This window comes from Mus caroli, chromosome 11 (assembly GCF_900094665.2).
Source record: "Mus caroli chromosome 11, CAROLI_EIJ_v1.1, whole genome shotgun sequence".
Classification (NCBI taxonomy): Eukaryota; Metazoa; Chordata; class Mammalia; order Rodentia; family Muridae; genus Mus; species Mus caroli.
The window spans coordinates 19,699,138-19,725,498 of record NC_034580.1 but is presented as its reverse complement, the minus strand read 5'-3'; the positions used below and the strand labels follow the sequence as shown (position 1 = coordinate 19,725,498).

Sequence of the window (26,361 nt, the reverse complement as noted above, 5' to 3'; positions counted from 1 at the left end):
AAAAAAAAAAAAAAAAAAAAAAAAAAAAAAAAAAACAAAAACAAAGACAACAAAAAGAGGAAATAGTAGATGAGTGGATTATTTCAACACAAAACTTCCCCCAAAGGGGCTGGAGCTATGGCCCCGGGGGCTGAAGTACCAGCAGTCCTTCCCCGGGGACCTGGCTAATTTGCTCTAGTTTTACATGAGACTTGGGATCCAATTCAGGTCTCTCTTCTGTGTTTAAAACAAAGTCTTTCTCTTCATTAGGTAGATCCATCCCTAGGTGTTTTTGAAGGTAATGTAAATGGAATTCCTGCCTGCCTGAAGAACTAATTATTGGTCTTTTGAAATGCGACTGAGTTTTGGTTCTGTATCCTGCTACTTTCCTGAAAGTTTTAGTTAGATCTGAGAACTTTCTGGAGTCTTTTAAACTTAAGATCATGTCATTTACGGGTATTAATACTATGTAGAAATTAAATTGATTATAACAAATTAACATGGTAGGTTAGATGTTTTAATTGTTATTTTAGTTATTGTTCAAGCATCTTAATTATTTTAAAATCTTTACTTTTTATGTCTTTCTGTTTCATGCCTTATACATTTTATTTTGTTTTCTTGTCTCTTGTACGTGCTGGAACAGTATTAAATACAATACTGGATATCCTTGTATTAAATTAAATTAAATTAATTTAATTTATTTAATAATTAATTTATTATTAATAATAATTAATTTAATAATAAATAAATTAATTAAAACAGTATTAAATATAATAGTGGATATCCTTGTCTCATCACCAGATTTATGAAGGAAGATTTTGATAATTTACTATTTAATATATTCTCTGTAGATTTTTTAGAATAAAAAATACTGGCTGTTTTCAGTGTCATGGCTGCCTATCAGTCATACTGCACACCTCCTCTTCTGAGTCTACTTTTATTCCACACAGACGCTAATTATATTTACAAACTCTTCAATATTGACCCAGCCTTGAACTTCTTGGATAAACATTGTTTAGTCATGTATAACTGCTAGAGGAGGAGTCTTAGTCTTTATGAATAACTCCTAGTAACCCTCCATGATAAATATTTTCAGCTCTATGGCCCGGGTAGCAGCCGGTTCTGCTCTCCAGCTCCTTTCTCCTATTCCAAACACAATGACAACAGAACAGATCACCCCAACAGTGAGAAGTCGAAAAAACAACAACTCCTCCATTCCTCTTTTTCCTGTGAGTCAATAATTAATTCCAGAGCTACCCTGTAAATGCGGCTTTTACTTCCTCAGAAGAAGGGGTGAGATGAGAGCTGTACTCCACCTGTGCACATACACAGCTTGGGCAGTGCTCCTCCCTCGTGTTTCTTTCTCTGTTCTAACTATCCCTAGGCCTCGGCCTGGAAGCTTCTGGGCTCTGATCTTCTGCAAGGCCACATCTTGGAGGTTTCAGCTTCCAGTCTCCATCTGCTAACCTAGGTCTAGGATTTTTCAACCTTCTAGATTTACCGCTGAATAAACTTACTTTTTCTAGCTCTTTCTGAATTCTGGCTGGTTGATTCAACACAGCTGTTCTGGCTCAAACTCCTTTCCAACCTGACAGATTCAAATTGGTTTCTCTTGGCTTTTGACTGAGTTGCTCTGCTTAGAAAAACTGCCTCTGAATGCCACAAACTGAACTGCACTGACTACAAACTGAACAGAACTACATGAACTCAGCTGAACTCAACTCCACTTCTCCCTGCTCTACTCTTAAGTAGCCTCTCTTTCCTGTGTGTCCTCATGAGAGCTGGGCATATGCTATCGCTGACTCATTCTGTCAAATCTTTCTCCAGTTTGTCACTTTGTCTGCCCCTCAGTTAGATGTCAGTGTTGGGGGTGAAAGGTGTGTGCTAAAGGCGTGTCTGTATTCCAGCCACAAGGATTCAGGCTATGTGCTAAGGGGGTGTCAATATTCCAGCCAGAGTATTAAAGGTATGTACTAAGGTTGTGTCAGAATTCCATCCAGTTCACACAGAGCGAGCAAGGGCTTTGGATGTTATCCCTTGCCAGAGTAGCCATGTTGCTGGATTAAAATTCCTCTATACTGCCCAGCTGGGCAGTTCCACTCAGTCTCTGATGAGGCTCCACTCTATTTGGCTGCAATTGGCTTCTCTCAAAAGTGTCTTACTTTTATGTTATCTAGTGATATTGAGCCTTTTAGTTAGTATTAATACACTCTGGTGCCATGTGATAAAGTCAAATAATAAAGAGCATCTCAGATCATGTTCTATATGTGATGGTTTAAAAGGAAATGGCCACCATAGACTCACAGGGAGTGGCAGTATTAGGAGGTGTGGTCTTGTCGGAGTTGGCATTGGCCTTGTTGGAGTTAATGGTCACTGAGGGCAAAGTGTGAGTCTCAGATGCTTAAGCCACACCCAAGTGCACATGGCAGTAGTCTTTGTAAAACACATTAGAAATGTCTGATTTTATTCAAAATGTCAACTAAAACATGTAAAGTCTGACAAAGGTATATTTTCACAGTAGCTTTTGTGGGATCCATTGTGGTAGCTGAAGTTCTTTGGAGGCTTATCTTTCTAATATACATTATATTAGAAAAAGCAACTGTATACCTGATTGGCTCAGGAAGTCAGAATGTTGAAACTGCCATAGACAATGCAGTCAAGTGTTCAGAAAAAAGCTGGTTGAGCATTAAAGGCGCGGTGGTGCACGCCTTTAATCCCAGCACTTGGGAGGCAGAGGCAGGCGGATTTCTGAGTTCGAGGCCAGCCAGGTTTCGAGCCTGGTCTACAAAGTGAGTTCCAGGACAGCCAGGGCTATACAGAGAAACCCTGTCTCGAAAAACCAAAAAATAAATAAATAAATAAAAATTAAAAGCTGGTTAATATTTTAAATCCTTTTTTACTCATTAATCTCCAACTGCTAAAGACAAACAAAAAGCAAAATTAACATGATTGTAAACCAAGTGCTGTGTCCAGTACCTACCTTTCTGGCCTGCTGAGAAAGAGTAAGTTGATCAGAGGTAGTGAGTTTGCTTAGAATTGTGGAGCCAAGGCTGCTTCTGGGTAGGGCACAGCCAGTGTCTATTATGCAACCTGTTTCAGAAACAGGTGAACCCCATAAGAAATCTTGACTTCCATTTGGAAATAAGCAAGACATCTACCTCCCTGCCCTTTGAGTTTATATTAATCCCCTGAGTTCTGGGGGAAATTTTTTTAATTGATGGAGAGACTTTTTCTGTTCTTCCAAACACATGGAGGGGAAAATAAACAGCTGGGAAGGGCTGCTGAGTTCTCTAACTGAAGGCAGCTTAGATGCCTCCCTGGAATGCTGTTGATTGCTACCTTGCTTGGTTTGGTGCAACTCACATCTCAACATACAGAACAAAGCCTCTGATAATGAAACAAGGTTTTGTTTTGTTTTGTTGTTTTTTGTTTTTGTTTTGTTTTGTTTTCCTTTAAAAAGTTTCATGTATTCTGATCTGGCCTTAAATACAATGGAAACAAGGAAGATATAGAACTCCTGGTCCTCCTGCCTCTTCCTCCTAAGTGCTGCAATTATAGGCATGCACCATTATGCCTAAATGCTAGCAAGTTTTTTTAATTAAAAAATATTATTCAGAGATGCCTTGAGCCTTACCACATAATCACAGACCAGGAAAACCCAGAGGTTCGACATTGGAAATCTTTTAAATATCTACCTCTTTTAAACAACAGACTTTTGAGGGCTGCCAAGATGACATAACAGGTAAAAGTGTTTGACCTGAGTTCTATTCCTGGAACCCATACAAAGTTGGCAGGGGAGGCTCCACTCTACAAAGTTATCTTCTTACCACAACACATGGACACACACAAATAATAAATAATTTTTCATTTAATTTTTTTCATATTTGCATTATTTTCTATAGGTGTATTATTATTTTTTTAATTAATGTGGGCTAGAGAGAGATGGCTCAGTGTTTTAAAGCATGGACTGATCAGAGAGGAATTCCTAGCTTCTACATCAGGCAGGTCACATCCCCCTGAAACTTCAGGGTGTCCTATGTTCTCTGCTGGCCTCCATGGACTCCTGCACACATGTGCATATATCCTCACACAGACACACACGGATACACATAAACGAAGGTAAAAATAATTATAAAAGGCAAAACACAATAGGCTCTTCAATTGTTCAAATTATGTTCCTAGTTTTATATATTCTAGGTTCAGGAAAGTAAATAGACTCCTGTCCTCCTTCCTCTGCACCAACTTGATGTTTTAAAAAGTGGCAAATTGTGTGAATACAGTCATCCCTTGGTATTAAGGAGCTAGTTTGAGAGCCTCTTACTGGTTCCAACACTCACACTAAGAGGTGTTCAAGTTCCCTCTATAAAATGGCACCATATTTGCATATAACCTACAAACATCATCTCACATACTTTAAACTATCTATAGATTAATTATAAAGCTTAATGCAATTTAAAATGCTATGTAAATAGAGAGTAATGCCAAAAAATCTAACACATTGTATAAAACCCATGGATATACTCCTGTACATTTTAAATAATTTCTAGATTATTAACAATACCTCAAACAATGGAAATAATTCGGGGCAGCAGGACATAGTTGCACATACTTTTAATTCCAGCACTTAGAAGGCAAAGACAGACACATCTCCGTGAGTTCAAGGTCAATCTGGTTTACATAGTGAGTTCAGAGCTACAGAGTAAGAAGTGTCTTTAAAAAAATAAGTAGTTTTGAGAATGACAAGAAAAAGGTGTGTGCATCTTCAGTGTGGATAGAATTTTATCTTGAATAATTAAAATACAAGGTTGGTTGAATCTGAAGATGTAGCTGGTGGATCTGGAAAATTGACTACAACTCTACCAGCAACAAGAACTTTACATTAGAAACCAGAGACGTATGCTAAAATTCAGTGCTGAGTGAATAAAACTGAACCATAGAAGGCAATCTTTCCTCTTTGAGGAGACAATAGACTGGATGAAGGCAAAAGATGCTGTAAAGCATCCTCCAAAATTCACAATGAAGAACAAAGTTGAGAGAAAGTAAGCTAAGAGGCTTTTAAGAATTGCAAGGCTGGGGTGTCACTCCTCCTCCTGATACTAGCAATGGTGCCTGAGCACAGTAATATTATGGTTGTGTAGCAAAGTGTTCTTATTAGATATGCATATCAAAGTATTTTTAAAGTTTAAAATTGGGACTATGAATAAGGCTCAGTAGATAAAGCTGTTTGCTGCCAAATCTGAGGAATTAATTTTGATCCCAGAGACTCAAATGGTGAAAAGAACAGGAGAACAGACTCCCAGAAGTCATCCTCTGACTTCCCCCTGCAGGCTAAAGTAAATGTAATTTAAATTTTTTCTTAAAGAAAAAGTTCAAGGTTAACGTAAACTTTATTTTAAAGTTCTAGAGGTCACAAAGCTAGCAAATAACAAAGGTGGGTCTGCTTCGAATCAAATCCCAGTCTAGCGACCTCCTGAGCTCCATTTTGTCTTCTCATAACCTACCAAAATCTGTACTCCCAAATCCTGCTAATATACAGAATCCTCTCTTTTATGAAGCTATTAGTGACTTTTCCACCATGTTTAGATGGTCCTCTTTTGGTTCCCCAATGACAACTGGACCCCATCTGTATTTAAATAGTATATATATATATATATATATATATATATATATATATATATATATATTCTCATCCAGTAGACAATAAACTCTTGTCTTGAGGATACGAATCTAGTTTCTACAGTGTGTGATACATACTTCTGCAGCAGCAGAATATCACTCATATTTGAAGTTTTTCTCCACCTTTTGATGGGAAAACTCTGAACTTGCTCAGGTCAAACAACAGACCTGCTTTTGTGCATCAAACATGGAGCATAAACAAACTGACAGACCAGATTTTCAATAAATACTTTGAGTGAATAAATGAATAATTCAGAAAGTAACCTCCTTTCCCGTGACTGAGTCACATTCCCCAAACAACCGTGCTTGACTCTCGGGAGACGAAAGACAGGGTTTGAAATTACTTTTATCCTTTAACATTTAAACACTGGTCATTTTCTCCCTCATTTTCACCGTCATAATCACACAGAACATGATTTTCACTATTTGAAAATGCGAGGTTTTGGGGCAGAGCAGTGGAAATCCTTGGGTTTATCTTACGGCTAACTAGTAGCAATTATGTTCAGCATCTCAGCTATATACCACAAAGTCATAAATTGGGACTTGGAGGTGGTACTCCGAGGGAAAAGAATACAAGTTAAGCTGATTTATTTATAAGCTTTCTTCCCTGGATTGGTTGTGTTAAAGTCGCACTTTCTTGGGTGTGACGCTCGGCGACAAAAATCTTCTCAATGTGTACTTATTAAGTCTATGACTTTAAGATGTGGGATAACGGAAGAGTTAAAACGGTGTTAGGGAAAGCGGTGGTTTTTTCTAGATGCTTTTATTGCAGAAACAAGGGGAAATTGACAAATAACCTTCCCAGAGGTTTGCCTGAATTGACAATCCCACAGAGCACGGAGACCTGACACTCTGACAGATGCTTTTGCTGCAAGTCCGCTGAGGTGGGCGGGTCCCGGGAGCTCAAGGCTGGGGGTGTGCCCGAGGGCGGGCTCAGGGCTGCAGGGCGGAGCCGCGGAAGGCGAGAGGCAGCCTGGGAAGTAGCGCCATATTGGCGGTGGCCGCGCTGTATTGTCATAAATAGAGCCGGTTTTGTGGTGTTTTCACTACTCGGTTGAATGCCTCGGCTGTAGAGAGTGAGGAAGTGAGCGAGCTACAAGCGAGCGAAGGGAATTGGACAGAGGAAGGAAGAGAGGGCAAGAACAGGACCCCAAAGCGAAAGACACTCGCTGGAGAGAGACGCAGGAAGCGATGAAAGAGATGTCTGCGTAAGTGGGGGCGGCGGTTGAGGGCGAGGTGGAGAGAGGTGCGCTGAGGTGGGCAGCCCCGGCTTCCAGCCCCTGCGCCCGGCACCCTGCGCAGCCGGCCGGGACCTCTGCTTTCCGCTGCCCGCCACTCCGCAAGGGCACCTCCCCTACCCGGGGCTCACCTGGCCGCCCGGCGGGGATTCGGGAGTCGCCGTCAGCCCCCTGCCGCCCGCCTCTGAGGACGCCCCCAGACCAGGATGAGGGGGAAAGGCGCGTGTGGCTGAGGAGAAAAAACGGTCGGTCACTCTCCTGCCCCAGCCGTGTCTGAGCCCGTCTGTTCTGTCTGCATTGGCGCAAATACCATCCCCCTGCCTCCCCTCCTCCCGGCCGGACCCGCTATCTCTCAGGTCTTTCGGAGAGGGACTGACCTAGCGGAGCCCCTAGGTTTGCGGTTGCTCCAGGAGAAAGGCTAAACCCTCTACCCCGTTCCTTCCCACCGACCCACAATATCTACCGGGCTGTATCTATCCCCTGCTCACACTTTGATAAGTCGGAAGCAGTTTCTGTACTTGTCAAGAATTTATTAGAATTTCTTACCTTTCACTTTATCCGGAAATAATTTCAACATACAGAAAAATGCACAGAAAAACAAAACACCAATTGTGTGTAGCCACCACCCATTTTTCCCTAAGACTAACATGGGGTGTGTTCTTAGCTCTTTAACCTTTCTTTCTTGAAAAGAAGTCAAGCATTCCAATACATCTGAAGACTCGCCTATCCTTTCTCTGATTGCATTCACGACGCTCTTCCAAGGCCCCAGAGAACTGAGTTTGGTGTTTCTTGTTACTGCATTTTTAATGTTGGTAGTACCTATTCCTGTGTCCATAAAAACTGTGTACCTGTTTTAAACTGTTTATAGAGTATTTATTATCAGTTACTAGTCTTCAGGCTGGTTCTTTAGAACATGATCTCTCTGACCTTTTGCTATGTTAATATTTTCATTATTAATTATTTTTCTATTAACTAATGTATTCCGTTTATAAACACAGCCCAGTGTAGTACTTTTAGTGACTATTTTGAGCTATTTAAAAGTTTTTTATAGAATGTCAGTGAGCATTCTATTTACCTATCTTTGTACCTTCAGTAACATTTCTGTAAGGTTTTTTTTCCTTGTAAGTGAAATTCATAACACTTTTTGAGACCTACTTCTTAGAGTTCCTGTTTGGATTGATTTTGTGAAAATCTGTCTGTGCCGTGTATTAATCACACACAAATCTGCTCAGACAACCTTATCTCTCTCTCATAGATAGATAGATAGAACTTGAAATAATTAATTGAGGTTTTGTTTGTTCTACAACAAGATAAAAATGGGAGAGAAATTAGAGGTTTTTTTTTTTTAAATACTCCCTTATATTTCATTAAGTCATTCAAAGGTATATAGGCTGTTTGTTGAGATGAGGTTTCACATGGCCATGAGCTTGCTTCTGCCTCTACCTCTTGACTTGTGCCACCAAACCTGGCTAAGCTATCTTATCTTCTCTATTGTCCTTTCTTTCTCCCCATTCTGTAAAACCTCCAGCTGATAAACATGTTTTAGTTTGTGGACTTACAAGCCACTGCTGTTTTGTTAGTTCGGTTTTTGGTTCAGAGATGGAACTCAGGGCACTACACATGAAACAGTCTGTCACTGAGGTACGTCTCCAACCTCAAGGCAATTTTTAAGCATTTAAAATGCAAAAAGAATTAACTACAGTTGTATTTTTGTGGTGTTTAAATTTTAAATTGATAAACTTGGACACAATTTGTACAGTGACTAGTTTAAAGCAATTGGCTTGTCTATCACATTTACTGATTACTTATATAAATATGTATACTGTAATTAATTATTATTTATCACAGTTGCCCTACTGTGCTTAGAATTAATTGTAGAGCCAGGCATAACACAGACCTTTAATCCAAACCCCATGAGGCAGAGGCAGGCTGATCTCTGAGTTCAAGACTGGTAAGTTCCAAGACAGAGTTATATAGTAAGACCCTGTTTCAAGAAGAAAGAAAGAAGTCCTAGTGTCCAGTTATACCTTTCTTTGGTGAGAAAGTATTGCTATGTAGCTCAGGCTTTGCAGATTCTTCTACTTCAGCCTTCTGAATGAAGGGAATAGAGGCATGGGCCACTATGTCTGTCCCATTTAACCTCCCTCCTTTCTTCCTCTGTTATTTTTTTTTAAAGAGCTAATTTTCTCATTAAAAGACTGCCTTTTGAGATTATATTCTTACTGTTATGAATAGTTCTTTATGCAAATATGAAGAAAGGTGGTTAGGTTGAGAGTATATACTCATTTTTATTTTTGCAACAAAATTTACCCCATATCTTTTAGTTATACATGTAGTCAGAATTCTGTGGTGCTTTATTGAAGATTGTAATTTTCTACTAGTTAAGGGCAATTAAGGGTCATTTGAACCCTTCAAAATTTGCTGTTTAATGTAAAGAATTTGACAATTATTCAGTGTGGAAATGATATGAGTTCCAATCTAAAATGAAGAATATTAAGTACAGACACAAAGTGTTAGAAATGTAAACTCAGGTTCCAGGAAAAGATGTTTGTGAATGTAAGTTTCTCCAGGGACTAGTTGAGCTTTCTTTTTAAGGCTAGATCATGTTCTGAGAACCATATGATGGATGTTTTGTTCCCTTACTTATAGGAAGACCATTGTTTTACTAACAGTGTCTTTCAAGTGTTTGACTTCTTTTCAAAGATTCTATAACCTAGATAGTATTTGACTTAGCCTGCAGGGAATAGTAAAGGGAGCCCTGGCATAAAGCCCATTCAGGGTCTTTGCAGTTAAACTGAGTGGTGTTGATACAATTGTCTTGATTCCAACACATACTGCTTTGGGCTTGAAAAGACATCCTGACCATGGAAGCTGGAAGCTGTATGAAAAACACTTCATAAAGACAGAATACCCGCCTTTCCTTTTCTTTTTCTTTCTTTTTTTTAAAATGACTTCTTTGGTAATGTTCCACAAACTTTTAAGTGGCTCAAATAACTTAAGAGGGTCAATGTGTCCATATGAAATGATACTTAAAATTTTTTCACCATTTCTTTTTCTTGAACAGAAACACTATGCTGGACAGCCAGCGTCAACAGAAGCATTATGGAATTACCTCTCCAATTAGTTTGGCATGTCCTAAAGAAATTGATCATATTTATACACAGAAATTAATTGATGCCATGAAACCATTTGGAGTATTTGAAGATGAGGAAGAATTGAACCACAGGTATATCATTGAAACTATAAAATACTTTTACAGTATACTATTTAATCATTAACTTATACATATTGAATACCCAGTGATCACTGCCATAAAAATGCTACCCAAAAAGGAAAATCTTAGTTCTCTTGGGACTTAAATTTTTAATATGGATTAAAAAAGGAGACTGTCAAATAAGTACAATGTTAAACATGACTGAGTACTGGTGTGAAAAATAAATTTGAGGGTAGAAGTCTTTTTTTGTTGTTGTTTTTTTGAGACAGGGTTTCTCTGTGTAGCCTGGCTGTCCTGGAACTCACCTTGTAGACCAGGCTGGCCTCGCTCAGAAATCCGCCTGCCTCCTGCCTCTGCTGGGATTAAAGGTGTGGGCCACCATGCCCAGCCTGAGGGTAGAAGTCTTTAGAGAAGACCTCATTGAAAGGAAGGGAGCCATGTGTATGTTTGAAGGAAGTGTGCTCCGGGCAGAAAGTCTAAGATGAGTGTGTAGTTGGTATATTTGAGGGGTAGGAAGAAACTTAGGACAAGGGCACCTTGTAAGGCACTATAAGATTGTGGAAATTGAACTCATTAGGGTTTTGAGAAGGAGATTGGCATGATCTGACTCGTGTTTTAGCAGTTACTCTGGTCAGTGTGTTGGGAATAGTGTAGAAGGGAAGAGGGGTCAGAGGACAAGAGTGGAAGGAGTTAAAAGGTCATTATAACAGCCCAGGTTGGAAGTAATGATACCTGAAACCTGAGGATGGCAGTGGAAATAATAGTGTAGTTTAGATGTATTAAAGGTAGGGTTCTTTTAGGACAAATAGAAGCAGTTTCCAAAGAGGAGTACAAGATTTTCAGTACCTGCATCTTACTGGATGGAATTCCATTTTCTGGGGAAGACTGAGACAGAAGCAAGTTTGAAAGAATCAGGAGATAGTTTCTTATTTATAGGATGCCTAAACGCATCTCTCTCTCTCTCTCTCTCTCTCTCTCGTTCTTTTTTAATGTGAGTTGCCATTGGTTTTAAGTTTAATAATATCAAACTGCATTAGTTAAGTACTATTTCATAAAAATTAGCCAGTAATTAACTTACCTATTTTAATTATATATAACCCCAGTACCAGTGAGAGTACCAGTGAGAGTACCAGTGAGAGAGAATCTAGTCTCTAGTATCACAGTGAGTTGATGTAATTCTGTTGTAAAGCGGACTGACAATTCAGTTTGCCTCTGTAGCCTGATTGAAGGTAACTTAGTGATTTATATTAGATTTTTTAATATTTGAAGACAATTCAAAGACCAAACTATTATCCTCACATTTATCATGTCTGGCACTCTTAGATCTTTCAGATGTATGAGGTATCAACAGATGTGATAGCATGGACATATATATATATATATATGCATTTAACAGAGCATCAACATCAAGTTTCTACCTGTGTGTTTATTTCTTTAATGTTGTTTAAAAGTTTAAAGTTCTCATCTTTTATTATAGGCTGGTTGTTCTTGGTAAATTGAACAATTTAGTAAAAGAATGGATTTCTGACATCAGTGAAAGTAAGGTAAGATTGAAACTGCATAGAATTCATTCACTGTTTTTGTTTCAGTATCATCCTAGCAACGATATATAAGAGCCAAGTTATCTTAAATACTTTAAAATAGATCCCGCATTTCTGAATAATATAACCTTATACGGTATATAACTGTCTACTTTTGTATCTTTGGAAGGATGCTTTTTGCCTTGCTTGCAAAGGGCAGTTTTCTTTTCCTTTGTCTTTTTGCAGAATAGTAGTGTGTGCCAGGTTGTGGGAAATGAAATACAGGTTCAATCCATTAATTTTGACTATCATATCTTAACAATTATATCAAATCTTTATAGAAACATTTCATTTTAAATAGGTATTATAATTTTGTAGCTCTCCATTTTGGTTTACAATAGGTTAGCTACTGGTTTCCATATTGAACATCAGTAATAACAAAAACAGGCTCTCTGGCATACTTGGGAATAAAGTGATCCAGACAACTGGATTTCTAGGTAAATGAGGTTCTAACCCAGAGATAGCCAATTGTGGTGACAAGTCTATAAAAATGTCTAATTTGACTCCTATGTACCAGGCCAGAGTTTCCAGTTTCAGGAGGTTTTACTTAAAAAGCCAGACTTTAGATTTACAATGTATTCCATCTGACAGCACTGGGCTTGTTCTTGAGCACAACACAAAGAGGCTTGGATGAGATCAGGTTCCTGTTCTCCAGCACCTCATGGCCCCCAGGATCTGTTTTCTGTGTCATGGTGACTGCCATTTATCCATGTTTCCTGTGTGGAAATCTCTTAGTTGCACTTTCTTGGCCCCTCAGACATAGAAGTTTGCAAGTCCTAGTTCATAATTATGGAACTTACTCAGTTTCCTGCCTTTTTAGAGGGTTTGGATTATGAGTTTTCTTTATTGTTGCATGAGTATTTTACTGACTGTACTAGGATGAGGTTGGGCATGTTCAACTAGGTGGTAAAACTTTTTATTAGTCAGCTTCCTATCCCTATAACTGATTCCTGAGATAGACTACTTAGGCAGAAAAGATTAAGCTAGCAAACAGCATTGGAGGTTCAGGTCCAAGCTCAGACAGCTCCAAGCTGGGGTGGTAGTGGGAGGCAGGGGCCACAGAGGGCTGTGACAGGAGTGGAGTGAGGGTCAGAGCAAGTGTCACACTCCACCTAGGAAATAACCAGTGAATCCAGCAGCATCCCCTTTGAGGACACTCCTCTGTGACCTAAGATCCTCCACATCCTAGTCCCAGCCACCTAGCCTCTTACGATCCATACTGCCATCCTAGAACCAAACCTGTTACCATGGAACCTTGAGGAAACACTACTCATATTGAACCATTCATTTATTTGTCCATTCACCGAGTGGCTCTAACTCTTAGAGTTTAAGCAGTAAGCAGTTTTGTTTGTTCATACAGTAGTCTCATATTTCCCTTACCAGTGCTCAGTTTAAAGTAAGTATCTCAGTATTTTCTGTTAGAATTTTCAGTTAGAATTCTCTTTTTAGTTACAATGAATTTGTAAGGTTGGTTCTTTTGACTTAGAATAAGGTAATGAGCCACTAAAGACTTAGACTTTAGTCATTAAATTTAATTTAATCTTTACATTATTTACTTTTGTTGCCAAAAGGGTATCTGGCTCATTTCAGATTTGTCAGGAAGGGTTATATCAGAAGCTAAGGTTGTTGGATACAGTAGATTCTGGAGGTAATCAAAAATTCAACTATAACAGCTATCGAGTAGATAAAGTAACCAGCTATTGTATCGATATTATACTGTCATTTATAAATATTCTAATTTGGGAAATAGATAACTAAGGGATTTAAGCTAAGCTAAATCAAAGATCATTTGATAATTGTTGAGATACTCTAGTATTTTTCACAGATAAAATTATCTTAAATTCTGTAGTTGTATAAAAAAAATATTGTGCCGGACGTGGTGGCGCACGCCTTTAATCCCAGCACTTGGGAGGCAGAGGCAGGTGGATTTCTGAGTTCGAGGCCAGCCTGGTCTACAGAGTGGGCTCCAGGACAGCCAGGGCTACACAGAGAAACCCTGTCTCAAAACAACAACCAAAAAAAAAAAAATTGTATCCTATAATACCACTTCTTATAAAAAAAAATGTAGGAATCATACTTTCTTTTTCTTTCTTATTTTCTTTTTAAGGCAGGGTCTCACTATGTCACTCTGTTACAGAACTCTCTATTGTAGACCATGCTGGCCATAAACTCACAGATATCTGCCTCTGACTGATACCCTTCCAAGTGATAGGATTAAAAGCATTCACCACCATCACACCCAGCAAGGACTTTTTTTTCAACATAGAAAGTAAAGTGATATATTTTTAATGGTCTGGCTTATTTATCTTTTTTATTAACGTGAGCCTTAATAATTTTATTGGCTCCTTCCTAGCTAAAATTCTGAGATTCTTGAAACATTCCTATGCATGAAACAGAGGAGTAACTGTGTCTTGTTGTGCAGGTAATTTTCTTCAGGTTTGTCACCAGAACTGTGGATGGGGAGATAAAGAAGAGTAGCAGATCCAGTTCTCACCTCTGACAAGTTTAAGTATAGTTGACAAGCTCAGAGTTATATATTAGAAAGATATCTCTAGAAAGAGGGCTCGGTTGATAGAGTGATTGCCACACTAGCATAAGGGCCTGAATTCAAATCCCCAGAACCTGATTAAAAATAAATAGGTGAGGCTGAGTATGGTGTGCATGCCATTAATCCCAGGACTCAGGAGGCAGAAGTAGGTGAAACTCTATAATTTCAAGGTTGGCCTGGTCTATAAAGCTACAGAGGATAGCCAGGATACAGAGAAACCTTATGTCAAATAAAAGCAAACAAACAAAATAGCTAGGTAGGTAGGTAGATAGATAGAATAGGTAGGTAGGTAGGTAGGTAGGTAGGTAGGTAGGTAGGTAGGTTGATAGAGTATGGCACCATACTCTTTAACCTCAGCTACAGGGTCAGTGAAAGATCCTGTCCAAAAAAGGAACAAGTGAAGAGTGATCAACAAAGACACTTGACTTGACCTCTGACCTTCATTACTCACACAAGAACACACACACTATACCCACTTACACACAACAAGTAAATGTAGTGTAAAATAACTTAAAGATTTTAATGGCAAAGGAACACAAAAGAAGAAGCTTATTATAGAGTTGAAGATAATCAGGAAATGCTTCATAGAAGGAAATGAAAATTAAAATGAACTTTGAAAGATGGGTTGTTAAGAACACTAGCTGCTCTTGCAGAGGACCCCAGTTCAATTCCCAGCACCCATACAGTGGCTCACAGCCACCTGCCTATAACTCCTCTTCCAGGGGAGCTGATCTGCTGACCTCCACAGGGACTAGGCACATATATGTCTAACAGACATACCATACGTTTGAGTAAAATAAAATAAAATAATGAATAAAGAAAAAAGTGGATAGTATTAAGGTACTGATGGGATAAGAAAGTGAGCATTCAAGAGAAAGACAGTGACAAGTGATGTGGGAAGGAGGTTAGGTCATGAAATAAGTTGGCAGTTTAAACATGAGGAAAGGAAGACTATAGGAGCACATTGTGGAGATTTTTAGTAGCAAGCCCAAGAATTGATACTTCAATAGTTGAGAAAAATGCACTGGTGGTTGGCTTTATGCAGGTGGCTCATAAACTAGAATAGGTGAGTATTTACAACAGTAAAAGAAGGCGAGGGGCAAATGTGTAGTTTTGGATAATAACTCTTATAAACTTGAGAATAAGGGGAATAGGAATTGAGAAGAGAAGCAACATCTGTGAGGAATGTAAACTAAAAATGTATAAATGATACTGACTATGGTAATGCTGGCCTGTGATCCCAGCACTTGGGAAGTAGAGACTAGAATGTTAGAAGTTTGCTTGAAGCCAGTCTGGGCTACTGGGAAGCCTGTCTCAAACACAGAAAACTCACCCATAAAGGGATAGTGATGATACATTGGCACAGTAGTGCCTTTAGGGAACAGAAATAATGAATTAGAAGGGCTATCTGGTGTTTACCATGGAAGAATGTTTAAAGCATGGGTATTAAACAAATCAGAATAAAAGAAGAAATATCTAGTAAGCACTTGGAATTGGCCCTGGAAAGAGGTAAAAGTAACTTTTTAATTATGATACAATCAAAGAAATAAAAGTGAAATCTTTCTATTTGTTCTCATAAAATGCCTCCATCAAGAATGATGTAACAAAAACTAAAGAGAAGACGGGGATTGGCTGAGACTTTTACTGGAAAGAGCTGCAGTTCATTAATTTGATAGTTGAGTTCCTTAAAGGGGCCTTAAAGTGCTTTTACACATCTCTTCAACAGGATTGGCAAATGTACAGTGTATCAGTTGTGTAGTAACAGCCTGGAAACTTTTACATGTTCTTTATGCAAAGTAACTTAAATGATTGAATGCCTTTTGCTTTATTTTAGAATCTCCCACCTTCTGTTGTGGCTACTGTTGGTGGTAAAATTTTCACATTTGGATCTTACAGGCTTGGAGTACACACCAAAGGTAATTGCTTTTTAGTTATGTTCTAGTGATAAGAATTTTTAGGAAACCGTTTTACTTGTTAGCGAGTACTGAACATAGTTCCCATATCTTACTACCGTTAATAAACACTGTCTTATACTCATCTTTCATACCTAGTTCTGCATTTATGTTTATGTAAACTTTAATGAAAATATAATTTATCATTCTTAATAAGAAGTAATTTTATTTTTGTAGGAGCTGATATTGATGCACTTTGTGTTGCCCCAAGACATGTAGAGAGATCAGATTTTTTTCAGTCCTTTTTTGAAAAATTAAAACATCAAGATGGCATTAGAAACTTAAGAGTAAGTATCTTTTGACATCTCATATTTTGAACATAGAAACAGCTATAAAAGCAAGGACTTAGAATTAATGACATATCTCTGAGTTGCTGTATCTTGCTAATATCATGCATAAGCATCAGGAACATGGATTTTATAGCTCTGTAGACACACCTGTAGCTCTGAGATCTCAGTCAAGCAGCGATCTGTCTGAGCTTGGTTTTCCATCTATAAAAGTAGAGAATTAGTGATAATATAAGCTAGTTTTGAGGATCAGACAGCTTATTGTAATATTTGATAAGTGATTGATGTATATCCAATTGTGGGTGATATGTGTGAGGTTCAGTTAATAACTATGTGTATATCTAGCCCTTCATTGACAAGTAACATTTCCATTCTAACAAACTATAAAACACTGACCTCAGTTCTAACAACATAATTTTGTATATTTATAACTGTCTGGAGGTTATCATATGCTTGGGGGGGGGTGTTTATGGAGGCCACAGAGCCTCTTATTGGCCCAGAATCATCAACAAAGGGTACACTTTCACTGGTCAGTAAGCCCTAGGGATGGGTCCTCCTACTTCCTCCCTAATGCACCGTTGTGCCCTGCTTTAGGATCTGTGGACTGAACTCTTGTCTCATGTCTGCAGGTCAAGTACTGAGCCAGCCCCTAGCACACTTGTTTGATAAATATTTTTTTAAAAATTTTACACTAATGCTTTTTGAGTCTCATGCATCCCAGGCTCAAACTCATTGTGTAGCTAAAAATGACCTTGAACTGTTGATCTGTCTCCTGAGTACCAGGACTACAGGAGTGGGTCACCATATATTTTATACTTAATACTTTTTGTTAGTAATCAATTTTCAGTTAAGACTTCAGAAATGATATCAAGATAACAACAGTTCTATTTTAGCATTTCTGACAGATATTCTTAACAGGATAAGTTAAATAGCAGGCACAAACCTGTATGACCTAAATAAAAGGCTAACCCGTGTGTGTGTTTTTGTTTTTTTGTCTTCCTCTCTTATAGGCTGTAGAAGATGCTTTTGTACCTGTTATAAAATTTGAATTTGATGGTATTGAAGTAAGTGTTTAATATATTTTTAATTGTACAATTGAAATATTTAACATGTTTTGTTTCAAAATCAGACTTAGCATGGACACGTTTTATTTGGTTTGGTTTGGGTTTGGGTTTGGGGTTTTGAAATAATCTCACTAGCTGGCCTCCTGAGTGCTTGCCTGGTACTAACCACAGTTTAAAGAATTTAATAGTAGTCTTTTCGCCTTCTTCTAGTTTCTCTTGACCACTCATCATGGAAAACTTACAAACCTCCATTTGTTTCCTCATGCTTTTTGTACAGAACCTTTCTCATTCCTATAATCATCGAAAATAATTGCACTATTATAATTTTGTTTGGAGCAGTGTTGTATTTACAGTATTATCTTAAAAACAGTTTCAAATCTCAGTATTGATTATACTGACTTACTACAATTCCTTTGCCCTATAACAGGTTTTTCACTTGGGAGTTAGTGACTGTTCAATTCTGATTGGTTGTCATACTTATATCTAACTTACTCAGTCTTCTATGGTTGTCATAATCTCCTTTAAGCTAAGACTTATCAGCATCTTGAGGGAAAGCCCGCTGGGTCTTCGCCCTGTTCTCAGCTGAGTGTGGCCCATCATTTGTGTACAGCTGTCATCCTGTCGATCTCACTATGATCTTCATGGAAGTTTCTCTCCCTACTCTAGAATTTCCTTCTTTCTTGATATACTACCATCTTACTGGAGCTCAGCCATTGAATGCCTAAATAAGAATTTGTTTTCCTTATCTTGCATGCTTAAAAAGCACTGAATCCATAGTTGTGCTGAGTGCATCATTCTACGTAGGAAATGATTTTTTGCATCCTCAAAGGCCTGCATTGTCTTGTGGCCTCTGCTGTAAAAAAACATATTACTGTTTTGACTCTTTCTTTGTATATATGGTCAGTTTTGTCTCTTGTTTTATTTAGTTGTTTTAGTTTTATTTTGTCTTTATACTTATAGAATTCATGATGATAATATGCTTTGGTATGTGTTTTTAACTGATATGCTTGGCATACAATAGTCTTTTAGAATAGGCCTTCAGTTCTTGGAACTTTTATTGAGTTCTTTTGGATTCCCTGCCTTTATTTACACACAGGTCTTTTTAATGGAATCCTAAAATTTGTATGTTGAGTCTCCAGAGATCAGCTTTCTTTAAAAATAAATAAATAAAAGCACACACATTTTTTCCTTTACTTAATTAACCACATCTTAATATTTTAATTCTTCTTCTGGTTTTTTCCCTGTCTTTCAAGCTTTGTAATATCCACTACCCTGTTTTTAGTTTCTAAAAATACTAATTATATTTTCTAAATGTTCTTTTAAATTTATCTATGTATTTATTCATAGCTACCTGTTTTTATTCCCCAAATAAAATGTTTAAATCTTAGGTCACTGGGCCTGTTAGCATTTGCCCGTGTGCTCTCCAGCCTCCATGACTTTTGCTGATGTTTCTATTGTCTGTTTCCTAGTGGATTATGCCATAAACTCTAAGAAAACTGAACCAAAACCAAAACATTTCCCAGTATCTTAGTTGAGTTTCAAGAGAAGTAAATGTGTGTTGTATCTTCCATCTTTATTTCAAGATATGCAATGACTGCCCCACATTAGGTCACCTACGTAGGCCTCCGATGTTTTAGTAGACTATCCCAAACTAATAACTGGGACTTTTTATGTTTGGAGTTAGGGTCGGGGAGAATGGACCAGGAGAAGTAAATCAGTCTCTCTTCTTTTCTATCTCTTTCCAAAGATTGACCTTGTCTTTGCAAGACTGGCAATACAAACCATATCAGATAACTTAGACCTAAGAGATGACTCTCGCCTGAGAAGCCTTGACATACGGTGCATTAGAAGTTTAAATGGTAAGTTCCTATAAAGAAATCTTAGATTCCTGCTTGAAAACAGTTTGGTAAATAGGGCCTGTAGTTGTAGACGATTAACTGATTAATGTGCTCTAAAGATTGCCCTGGCAGCAGGAGTTCCTCACTACCTGCCCCAATGTTCTGGATTCCCTAATGAAAGACACAAACACAGCTTTATATTTTAATATGCTTTAACCAGCTCAATGGTGGAACCACTTCCAAAGCTCCACATGGCTAGCAATTCTCCCCTTTGATATTCCTAAATTATTACTTACTAAAACCTATATTCCATCCTGGCTACCCTGGCCTGCAACCCTCCATTACTCTTACTTGTTGGCTGTCTCTCTGTCCTGCACTTCTCAAGCCTAATCTTTCTGCTTCCCAGGCATGGTAGTTCTATCCTTTCTTCTCTCTCCATCCCCTTGCTGAGAATCCTAAAGTCTTGCCTCTGTCTCCCTGCCCAGCCGTCACTGGGCACCTGCAACTTTATTTACCAATCAGAACCAACTGGGGGCAGAGACCCTCAGCATCTTACATGTGGGATTCTTGTGCAGTTTGGGGAGCCCAGTTACCATAATACAAGCATTAAACCAAATCCACAACAAGAGCCCTTTTATAGAATTGTTAATGGACTATTTTAAAGACTTGAGCAAACTAAAAACCCAAGAGCAGCATGGAGTATAGCTCAGTGTTAGAGCACAGGCTTAGTGTGCTCCAACACTGTATTTCATCACCAACACCAGAAATCTTAAAGTCCTGGTTTTCTTTATAAAAATAGTATGATTAATTATTTTTAAATTCTTGAAAGATTATGTTTGGAGTTGTGGTTCATAAACATATTGGTCTCAGAAGGCCTGTAAAGATTTATTGAGAACCCCAAAATATTTTTTCATCTGGATTATATGTTAATATTTATCATATTATGAATAAAAATGTTTAGAATATTTATAATTTACTAGAAGTAAAAATCAATTATAAATTAATAATTTTATATGTAAAATGGACTTTTTTTCCAGATTACCCTATCTTCTTCTATAGTTAACATATCACCTAATATCTTGTTTATATTAAACTATAAAAAGAAGTAGAATTATTCTATCACATTAATATCTAGTGATCTCGTCCTTTTGCCTTTGCCTGACTTTTTGTTGTTGTTATATTTTTGTTTTTTGGGTGTTTGTTTGTTTGTTTTTAGCTGTCATACTCTGGCTATTTGGAAAATGTTAGTTCACAGTTATTTTTATCTTCAAAATGTTAACACAGATTTCATTATAACTGGGTTTTAAATTATATTGATTAATTAATATTAGCACCAGTTCTGTCATGAGAGTCTTTAAAGTTTTATAAGCTATCAGGTTCGCAATAGTAGATAAAAGTGATTTATAACTAATTTAACTTGAAAGCTTACTCTTATCCACAGTAAATAGTATCATTGTTTTCCTTGAGGTAAGGAACTTAGTTTACTTTTCAGAGACTACTGAATGCCCAGTTGTGTAACCTTTTTTTATCTTTAGTCATAATTTCAGGCAACCCAGTATTGGTTGAAAATAAGGCTATTTTAGCATGCAGCTGAAATGATGACACACCACTTTCCTTTTGGTTGTTTTGTTTAACTGGGAGCCTATGAGAGTAGTGAAGTGTGTTGTACACTTGTATACTTTGTTGCCACTGCTGTGTTTGACCTCTAAGGTAACACTGTGGTTGCCAGTGCTCCACCAAGGCAAATGTTAGCACACAGTGAAAATGGTAAGGAAAGAGAGAGACTTCTTTTTTTTTTTTTTTTTTTTTTTTTTTGGTTTTTCGAGACAGGGTTTCTCTGTGTAGCCTTGGCTGTCCTGGAACTCACTTTGTAGACCAGGCTGGCCTCGAACTCAGAAATCCGCCTGCCTCTGTCTCCCAAGTGCTGGGATTAAAGGCGTGCGCCACCACGCCCGGCGAGAGACTTCTTAAAAAAGTAGGTTTACCCTTACAGGTTCTTCAGGTTTAAGAGCCAGTGATTTATAGTCTCCTTTCTTTACACTGTTGTTTGTTTGAAACCTGGTTTTTCTGTGGAACTCACTCTTAGACCAGCCTGGCCTCAAACTCGGAGATCTACCTTCCTTTACCTCAAGAGTGCTGAGATTTAAGTCAAGCACCACCACACCCAGCTTATTTTATTTTATTTTATTTCATTTTATTTTATGTGATAGTAAATTACACTTCTTTGTGAAAAGGTTTCTATTAAGAAAGTTTTATAACTTGGAGACATTATGATTAAATCATATACACAGGAGACCCATCTGTTCTTCAGTTGAGAGTCTGAAGGTTAGGAGACCATTTCAATTAACTGAGTTTTATGCCTTAGTGAAAAATCAATGTTTTGTCTTTTTCAGGATGTAGAGTTACTGATGAAATTTTGCACTTAGTGCCAAATAAAGAAACTTTTAGACTCACCCTAAGAGCAGTCAAATTATGGGCAAAGCGTAAGTATCCCAAGTCCTTTATGTGTCTTTTTAAATTTTCTGTTGCCAGTAATTGAAACACATATGAAAACTCTGACTTTATTGATGTTGAGGGTTGATGGTCTGTAAACTTAGAAAAGCATTACACCTGTTCTCAGGTGTAATGGTGTATGTGTCTCTCTCTCTTTGTGTGTATGTATGTATGTATGTACATACATACACATATATGAGAGAGTGTGAGTGTGTTTGTGTATAGCTTATAAAATGCCCTTTGCCTAGTTCTGATCTGATATAGGACATTCTGTATTATTTATCACTATAGTCAGACAGTGCTTGACAATGGGGAGATGAGGGCTGAAGCAAGGGCTCAATGGTAAGAGCACTTGGTGCATGGTCTGAGTTTGAGTCCCCAGCACACGTGCAAAAGGTGAGGCATGGCCATGTATGCCTGTATCCGTAACCTCAGCACTGGAGAGCTAGAAACAGGAGGGTCTCTGAGGCTTGCTGCCTGCCTAGTACCCTAGCTTCAGGTTCATTGAGATAAAGCTCAAGGGAATCAGTGAGGGAGAGATAGAACAAGATACCCAGAGGCCTTCTCTGCCCTACATGTGCGTGTACCTGTACACACATGGTCAACAAGACTAAATAACCACATACACAGGATTTTAAAAGTAAAATAAGAATGATGATACGGTCTGAAAAATGAATCGATAGGTGATTTTGTACCTATGAAACAAATAGAATGTGCTCACATACACGTAGTTGGTACAGTCTACCGTTTATCTCAGCTTTGTGAAAAGCTATTGACCCTAAACTAAAAACCTATATAAAGCCTTTTACCTGAATAATGTAGGCCTTTGTAACACAGTGCTAAGTACTTTCATATAGAAGATACCTAGATATAACAACATATAGCAAAAACACAAAGTATGGTTTAGATGAGAGACATATGATAAATGGAAATTGCTGAAGGCAGAGTTGATCTTAGTGAGTCAGTGAGTGATTGCAGATGCCTGGGACATTAATATCCACTACTGTAGACTTTATGACTCACTGACTTATAAAAAGTATTTTCTTTCTTCAATAACATATTTAACTTATTGTAATTTTTTAAACTTAAATTAAAAAAAAAATTTAATTCCTTTGTAATAACACAAATTGGGCATGGTGGCAAGCCAATAATTCCAGTGTCCAGTAGACTGAAGTTGGAGGGTCACATATTCAAGACCAGCAAAACTTTGTCTTAAAAACAAAACCCATTTATGCAGGCAGGAATGATGGTCTCCACCAACGTTCCCAGGTCCTCAAAATGCTGAGGATGATCACGGGATTAGTCATGAATTAGACGCCAGCTGCCTTTCCACTCCAACAGTGCTCTCAAGTTTCTTGATTTTTTTTCTTTCCTGGTGTTTCCTTTTCTCTTACCTCCTCTTCAGCTATGCATTTTTTTCATCTCCATTATAGTGAATTTTAAGTGACTGCCATTATATATGTGGTTGTTCCTTGACTGACATCATTACTTGGCTCATGACTATACTGAAGCAACTAAGGAACTGAATTTTTAAATTTGTGTTTTACTTCATTGGTATTAAAATAGAATGATTCCCAAGAAAGGTAAAATAATGTTCATTTAAAAATCTTGTCACATCACTATTACCAAGGCTATGGAGCACTCACAAAATTGGATCTATCATGACTGCCCTCTGAAAGACCCAACAAGTAGCTGAAAGAGTCAGATGCAAATATTTGCACCCAACCAATGGACAGAAGCAGCTGACCCCTGTTGTTGAATTAGGGAAGGCTGAAAGAAGCTGAGGAAAAGGGCGATCCTATAGGAGGACCAGCAGTCTCAATGAATCTGGACCTCCGAGATCTTTCAAACACTGGACTACCAAACAGACAGCATAGACCAGCTGATATTAGGCCCCCAGCACACATACAATAGAGGAGTTCCAAGTCTGTGTTCATTCAGAGATGATGTACCTAACCCTCAAGAGACTGGGAGTTTTGAGGTCAGATGGGGTGGAGGGTGGGGGCATTCATGTGGAGACGGGGTGTGGTAGGGAGGAGGTATGGGATGTGGAGCAATTGAAGTGGGGGAGGGGAGGGGTGGGAAATGGAATATGGAGTATAAAAAATGAATTACAAATTAAATTTAAAAAAATGTTGTCACATATATCGTCTTACCATTCCTAATAGCTAAAAGAGTAAACACAAGCCACACATTCATACTCTGATGAGTGACTATAAAAACATGGCAGGCATATCCTTGCTGTCAGATCCTGGTTTGCAATAAAATGGAATGCAGTGCTGGTAAATGATACAACATAAATGAATGTTGACACCACTTAAAGTGCGACAGAAGTTACCCAAAAGTCAACATGCATAGGCTTTGATTTATATGAAAATGTCCATACTTAGGACAGATGTATGAGATTGAAAGTAGGTGAGTGGTTGTTTAGGTCTGCAGGTCCAGAAGAGGGAGTGGTATGACTGGTTGGGTTTCTTTGGAGATGATGAACTATCCTAGACATGGTTGTGGGGTTGCACAACTCTGAATATACCAAAAGGTGTTAAACTGTATAGTTTAAATGAATCAGTCTTACGGTGTGAAGTTTGCGGGGGAAAAGATAGCCATGTGTTGCTTGTGGCTACCATATTGAACAGTGGAAGGCTTAAATGAGTGTTTAAGCAGGTGATTTTTGCCTGTGGCCTTAAATACAATAATGTAATTTGTATTGAAAGGATAACATGAACAATTTATCTCTCTTTATAAATCAAACACTGCATTTTTTTCAATTTTACATGCATAGTTTTTATGTTTAAATGGCCAAACTGACATTTTTGTAGGATTTCCCTCCCTCTTTGTGTGAGACATAAAATAATAGCACATTGTGTAATAAGGGCATATTAATATTAGGCTTAATGAGATATGGTAATAGTTTTCCATAAATTTCTATAAAAATATCATTTCACAGGTAAGTCTAATATCATTCGTATATTCTTCACAATGAGAACTTATCCAATTTCTATGAAATCCTGATGTTTGTTGCCAATTTTGTGATTGGTTTTAAAATACTCCTCATGTATACAATTGTTAGTGAACTGTTCTTTCTTACCTACTTACCTCCAGATGTCTTTCCTTCTGTTTATTTCTCTTTAACTGCAGATACTTCGGGGGGTGAGGGTGGGGCACTTAGGAATAATTTCAGTAGAATTATTCAGGATAGTTGGTAGTAAAGCAGGGACTGACGTCTTTGTATGTACATTAGGGGACAGAGCAGAGAGCCACAAGTAGAAGCCAAGGTTTGCTGACCTACTCTGAGCCTAGTGTTTGGGTTCTGCTAATCATTTCAATTTTGTGTTTAGTTTTATGAATGAAGTTATCCTGTTGTATTTCAAACATAATAGATCAGAATAATAATTAACAGATGTTCATATTTCTAGGTCGTGGTATTTATTCCAATATGCTGGGATTCCTTGGTGGAGTCTCCTGGGCAATGCTGGTTGCCAGAACTTGCCAACTGTACCCAAACGCAGCAGCTTCAACTTTAGTTCACAAGTTTTTTTTAGTTTTTTCCAAATGGTAAGCATATATATTTTGACTAATTGTTAACTTCTGTGAATGTGTAAAAAAACTTTTGAAATTTTAAGAACTATAGCCAGGCATAGTGGTTTCTGCCATGAGAGCTTTAAGTAGGACTTTTGCCATGAGTTTGAGGACAACCTGGGCTCCATCGTCTATTTTAGTACTGACTATAGAGAGAAATGTTAGGGAAAACAAACCTATGCATAGATAACTGTGTTGTTTTACATTCATTAAAAGCTTTAAGATGTATTTATCTGAGGATGGGACAGCCACCTGACACACTTTCTTTTCTTCCTATAACTGATATATAAAATTGTATATATTTATGAGGTGCCCACGATATTTTGGTAGTGTACATTATACAATCAGATGAAGGTTACCATGTGTGTCTCCTCAGACCTTAACCTTTTTCCTTTCTTTTTGGTGAACACAGTCTCTTAGCTTGTTGAAATCCATAGTACAACTAACATTACTTGTAGTCATCCTCCTGTGCAACAGAACACCAGAACTTACCGACTTTAATATCCATTGCCTGACATTGTCCTCTCCTTCTCTATCCTGGTCTCCGCTAGCTGCTAGTCTACTTCCACCTTCTATGAGGCCAACATTTCAGATTTCTCTAATGAGTGAAGGAAAATCCTGTGCCTTATTTATTTCAGTTAATGTCATGGCCTCCAATACCATCCATGTTATCACAAATGACAATTTTGTTGTGGTTCCCTTGGCTGTCCCTCCCCTCCCTTCTACTCCCCACCAATGTTTTGGAAAAAGGGCTTAACTTTGTAACCCAGGCTTATATACAACTTGAATTCCTCTTTCTTCAGCCTTCCAAGTATTGGGATCACAGATGTGTACCACCACATCTAGTTTTGACTCTTTCCCACCCCTATTTGATTTGATTTGATGTATGTGAGTGTATTGTTATGTCTGTTCA

The 26,361-nt window shown here is 38.0% G+C and overlaps 1 protein-coding gene across 1 annotated transcript in view; it reads left to right on the top strand.

Moving 5' to 3' along the window:
* Positions 1-6,613: 6,613 nt before the first annotated feature.
* Papolg (poly(A) polymerase gamma) overlaps positions 6,614-26,361 on the top strand; it is a 32,962-nt gene continuing 13,214 nt past the window's right edge. Inside the window, exons 1-9 of the mRNA XM_021175987.2 lie at positions 6,614-6,863; positions 9,958-10,119; positions 11,585-11,651; positions 16,070-16,151; positions 16,365-16,474; positions 17,485-17,538; positions 19,286-19,397; positions 21,770-21,859; positions 25,286-25,424. Of these exons, the coding sequence (XP_021031646.1) occupies positions 6,847-6,863; positions 9,958-10,119; positions 11,585-11,651; positions 16,070-16,151; positions 16,365-16,474; positions 17,485-17,538; positions 19,286-19,397; positions 21,770-21,859; positions 25,286-25,424 (833 nt within the window). The 5' untranslated portion in view covers positions 6,614-6,846. The remainder of the gene's footprint in view (positions 6,864-9,957; positions 10,120-11,584; positions 11,652-16,069; positions 16,152-16,364; positions 16,475-17,484; positions 17,539-19,285; positions 19,398-21,769; positions 21,860-25,285; positions 25,425-26,361) is intronic.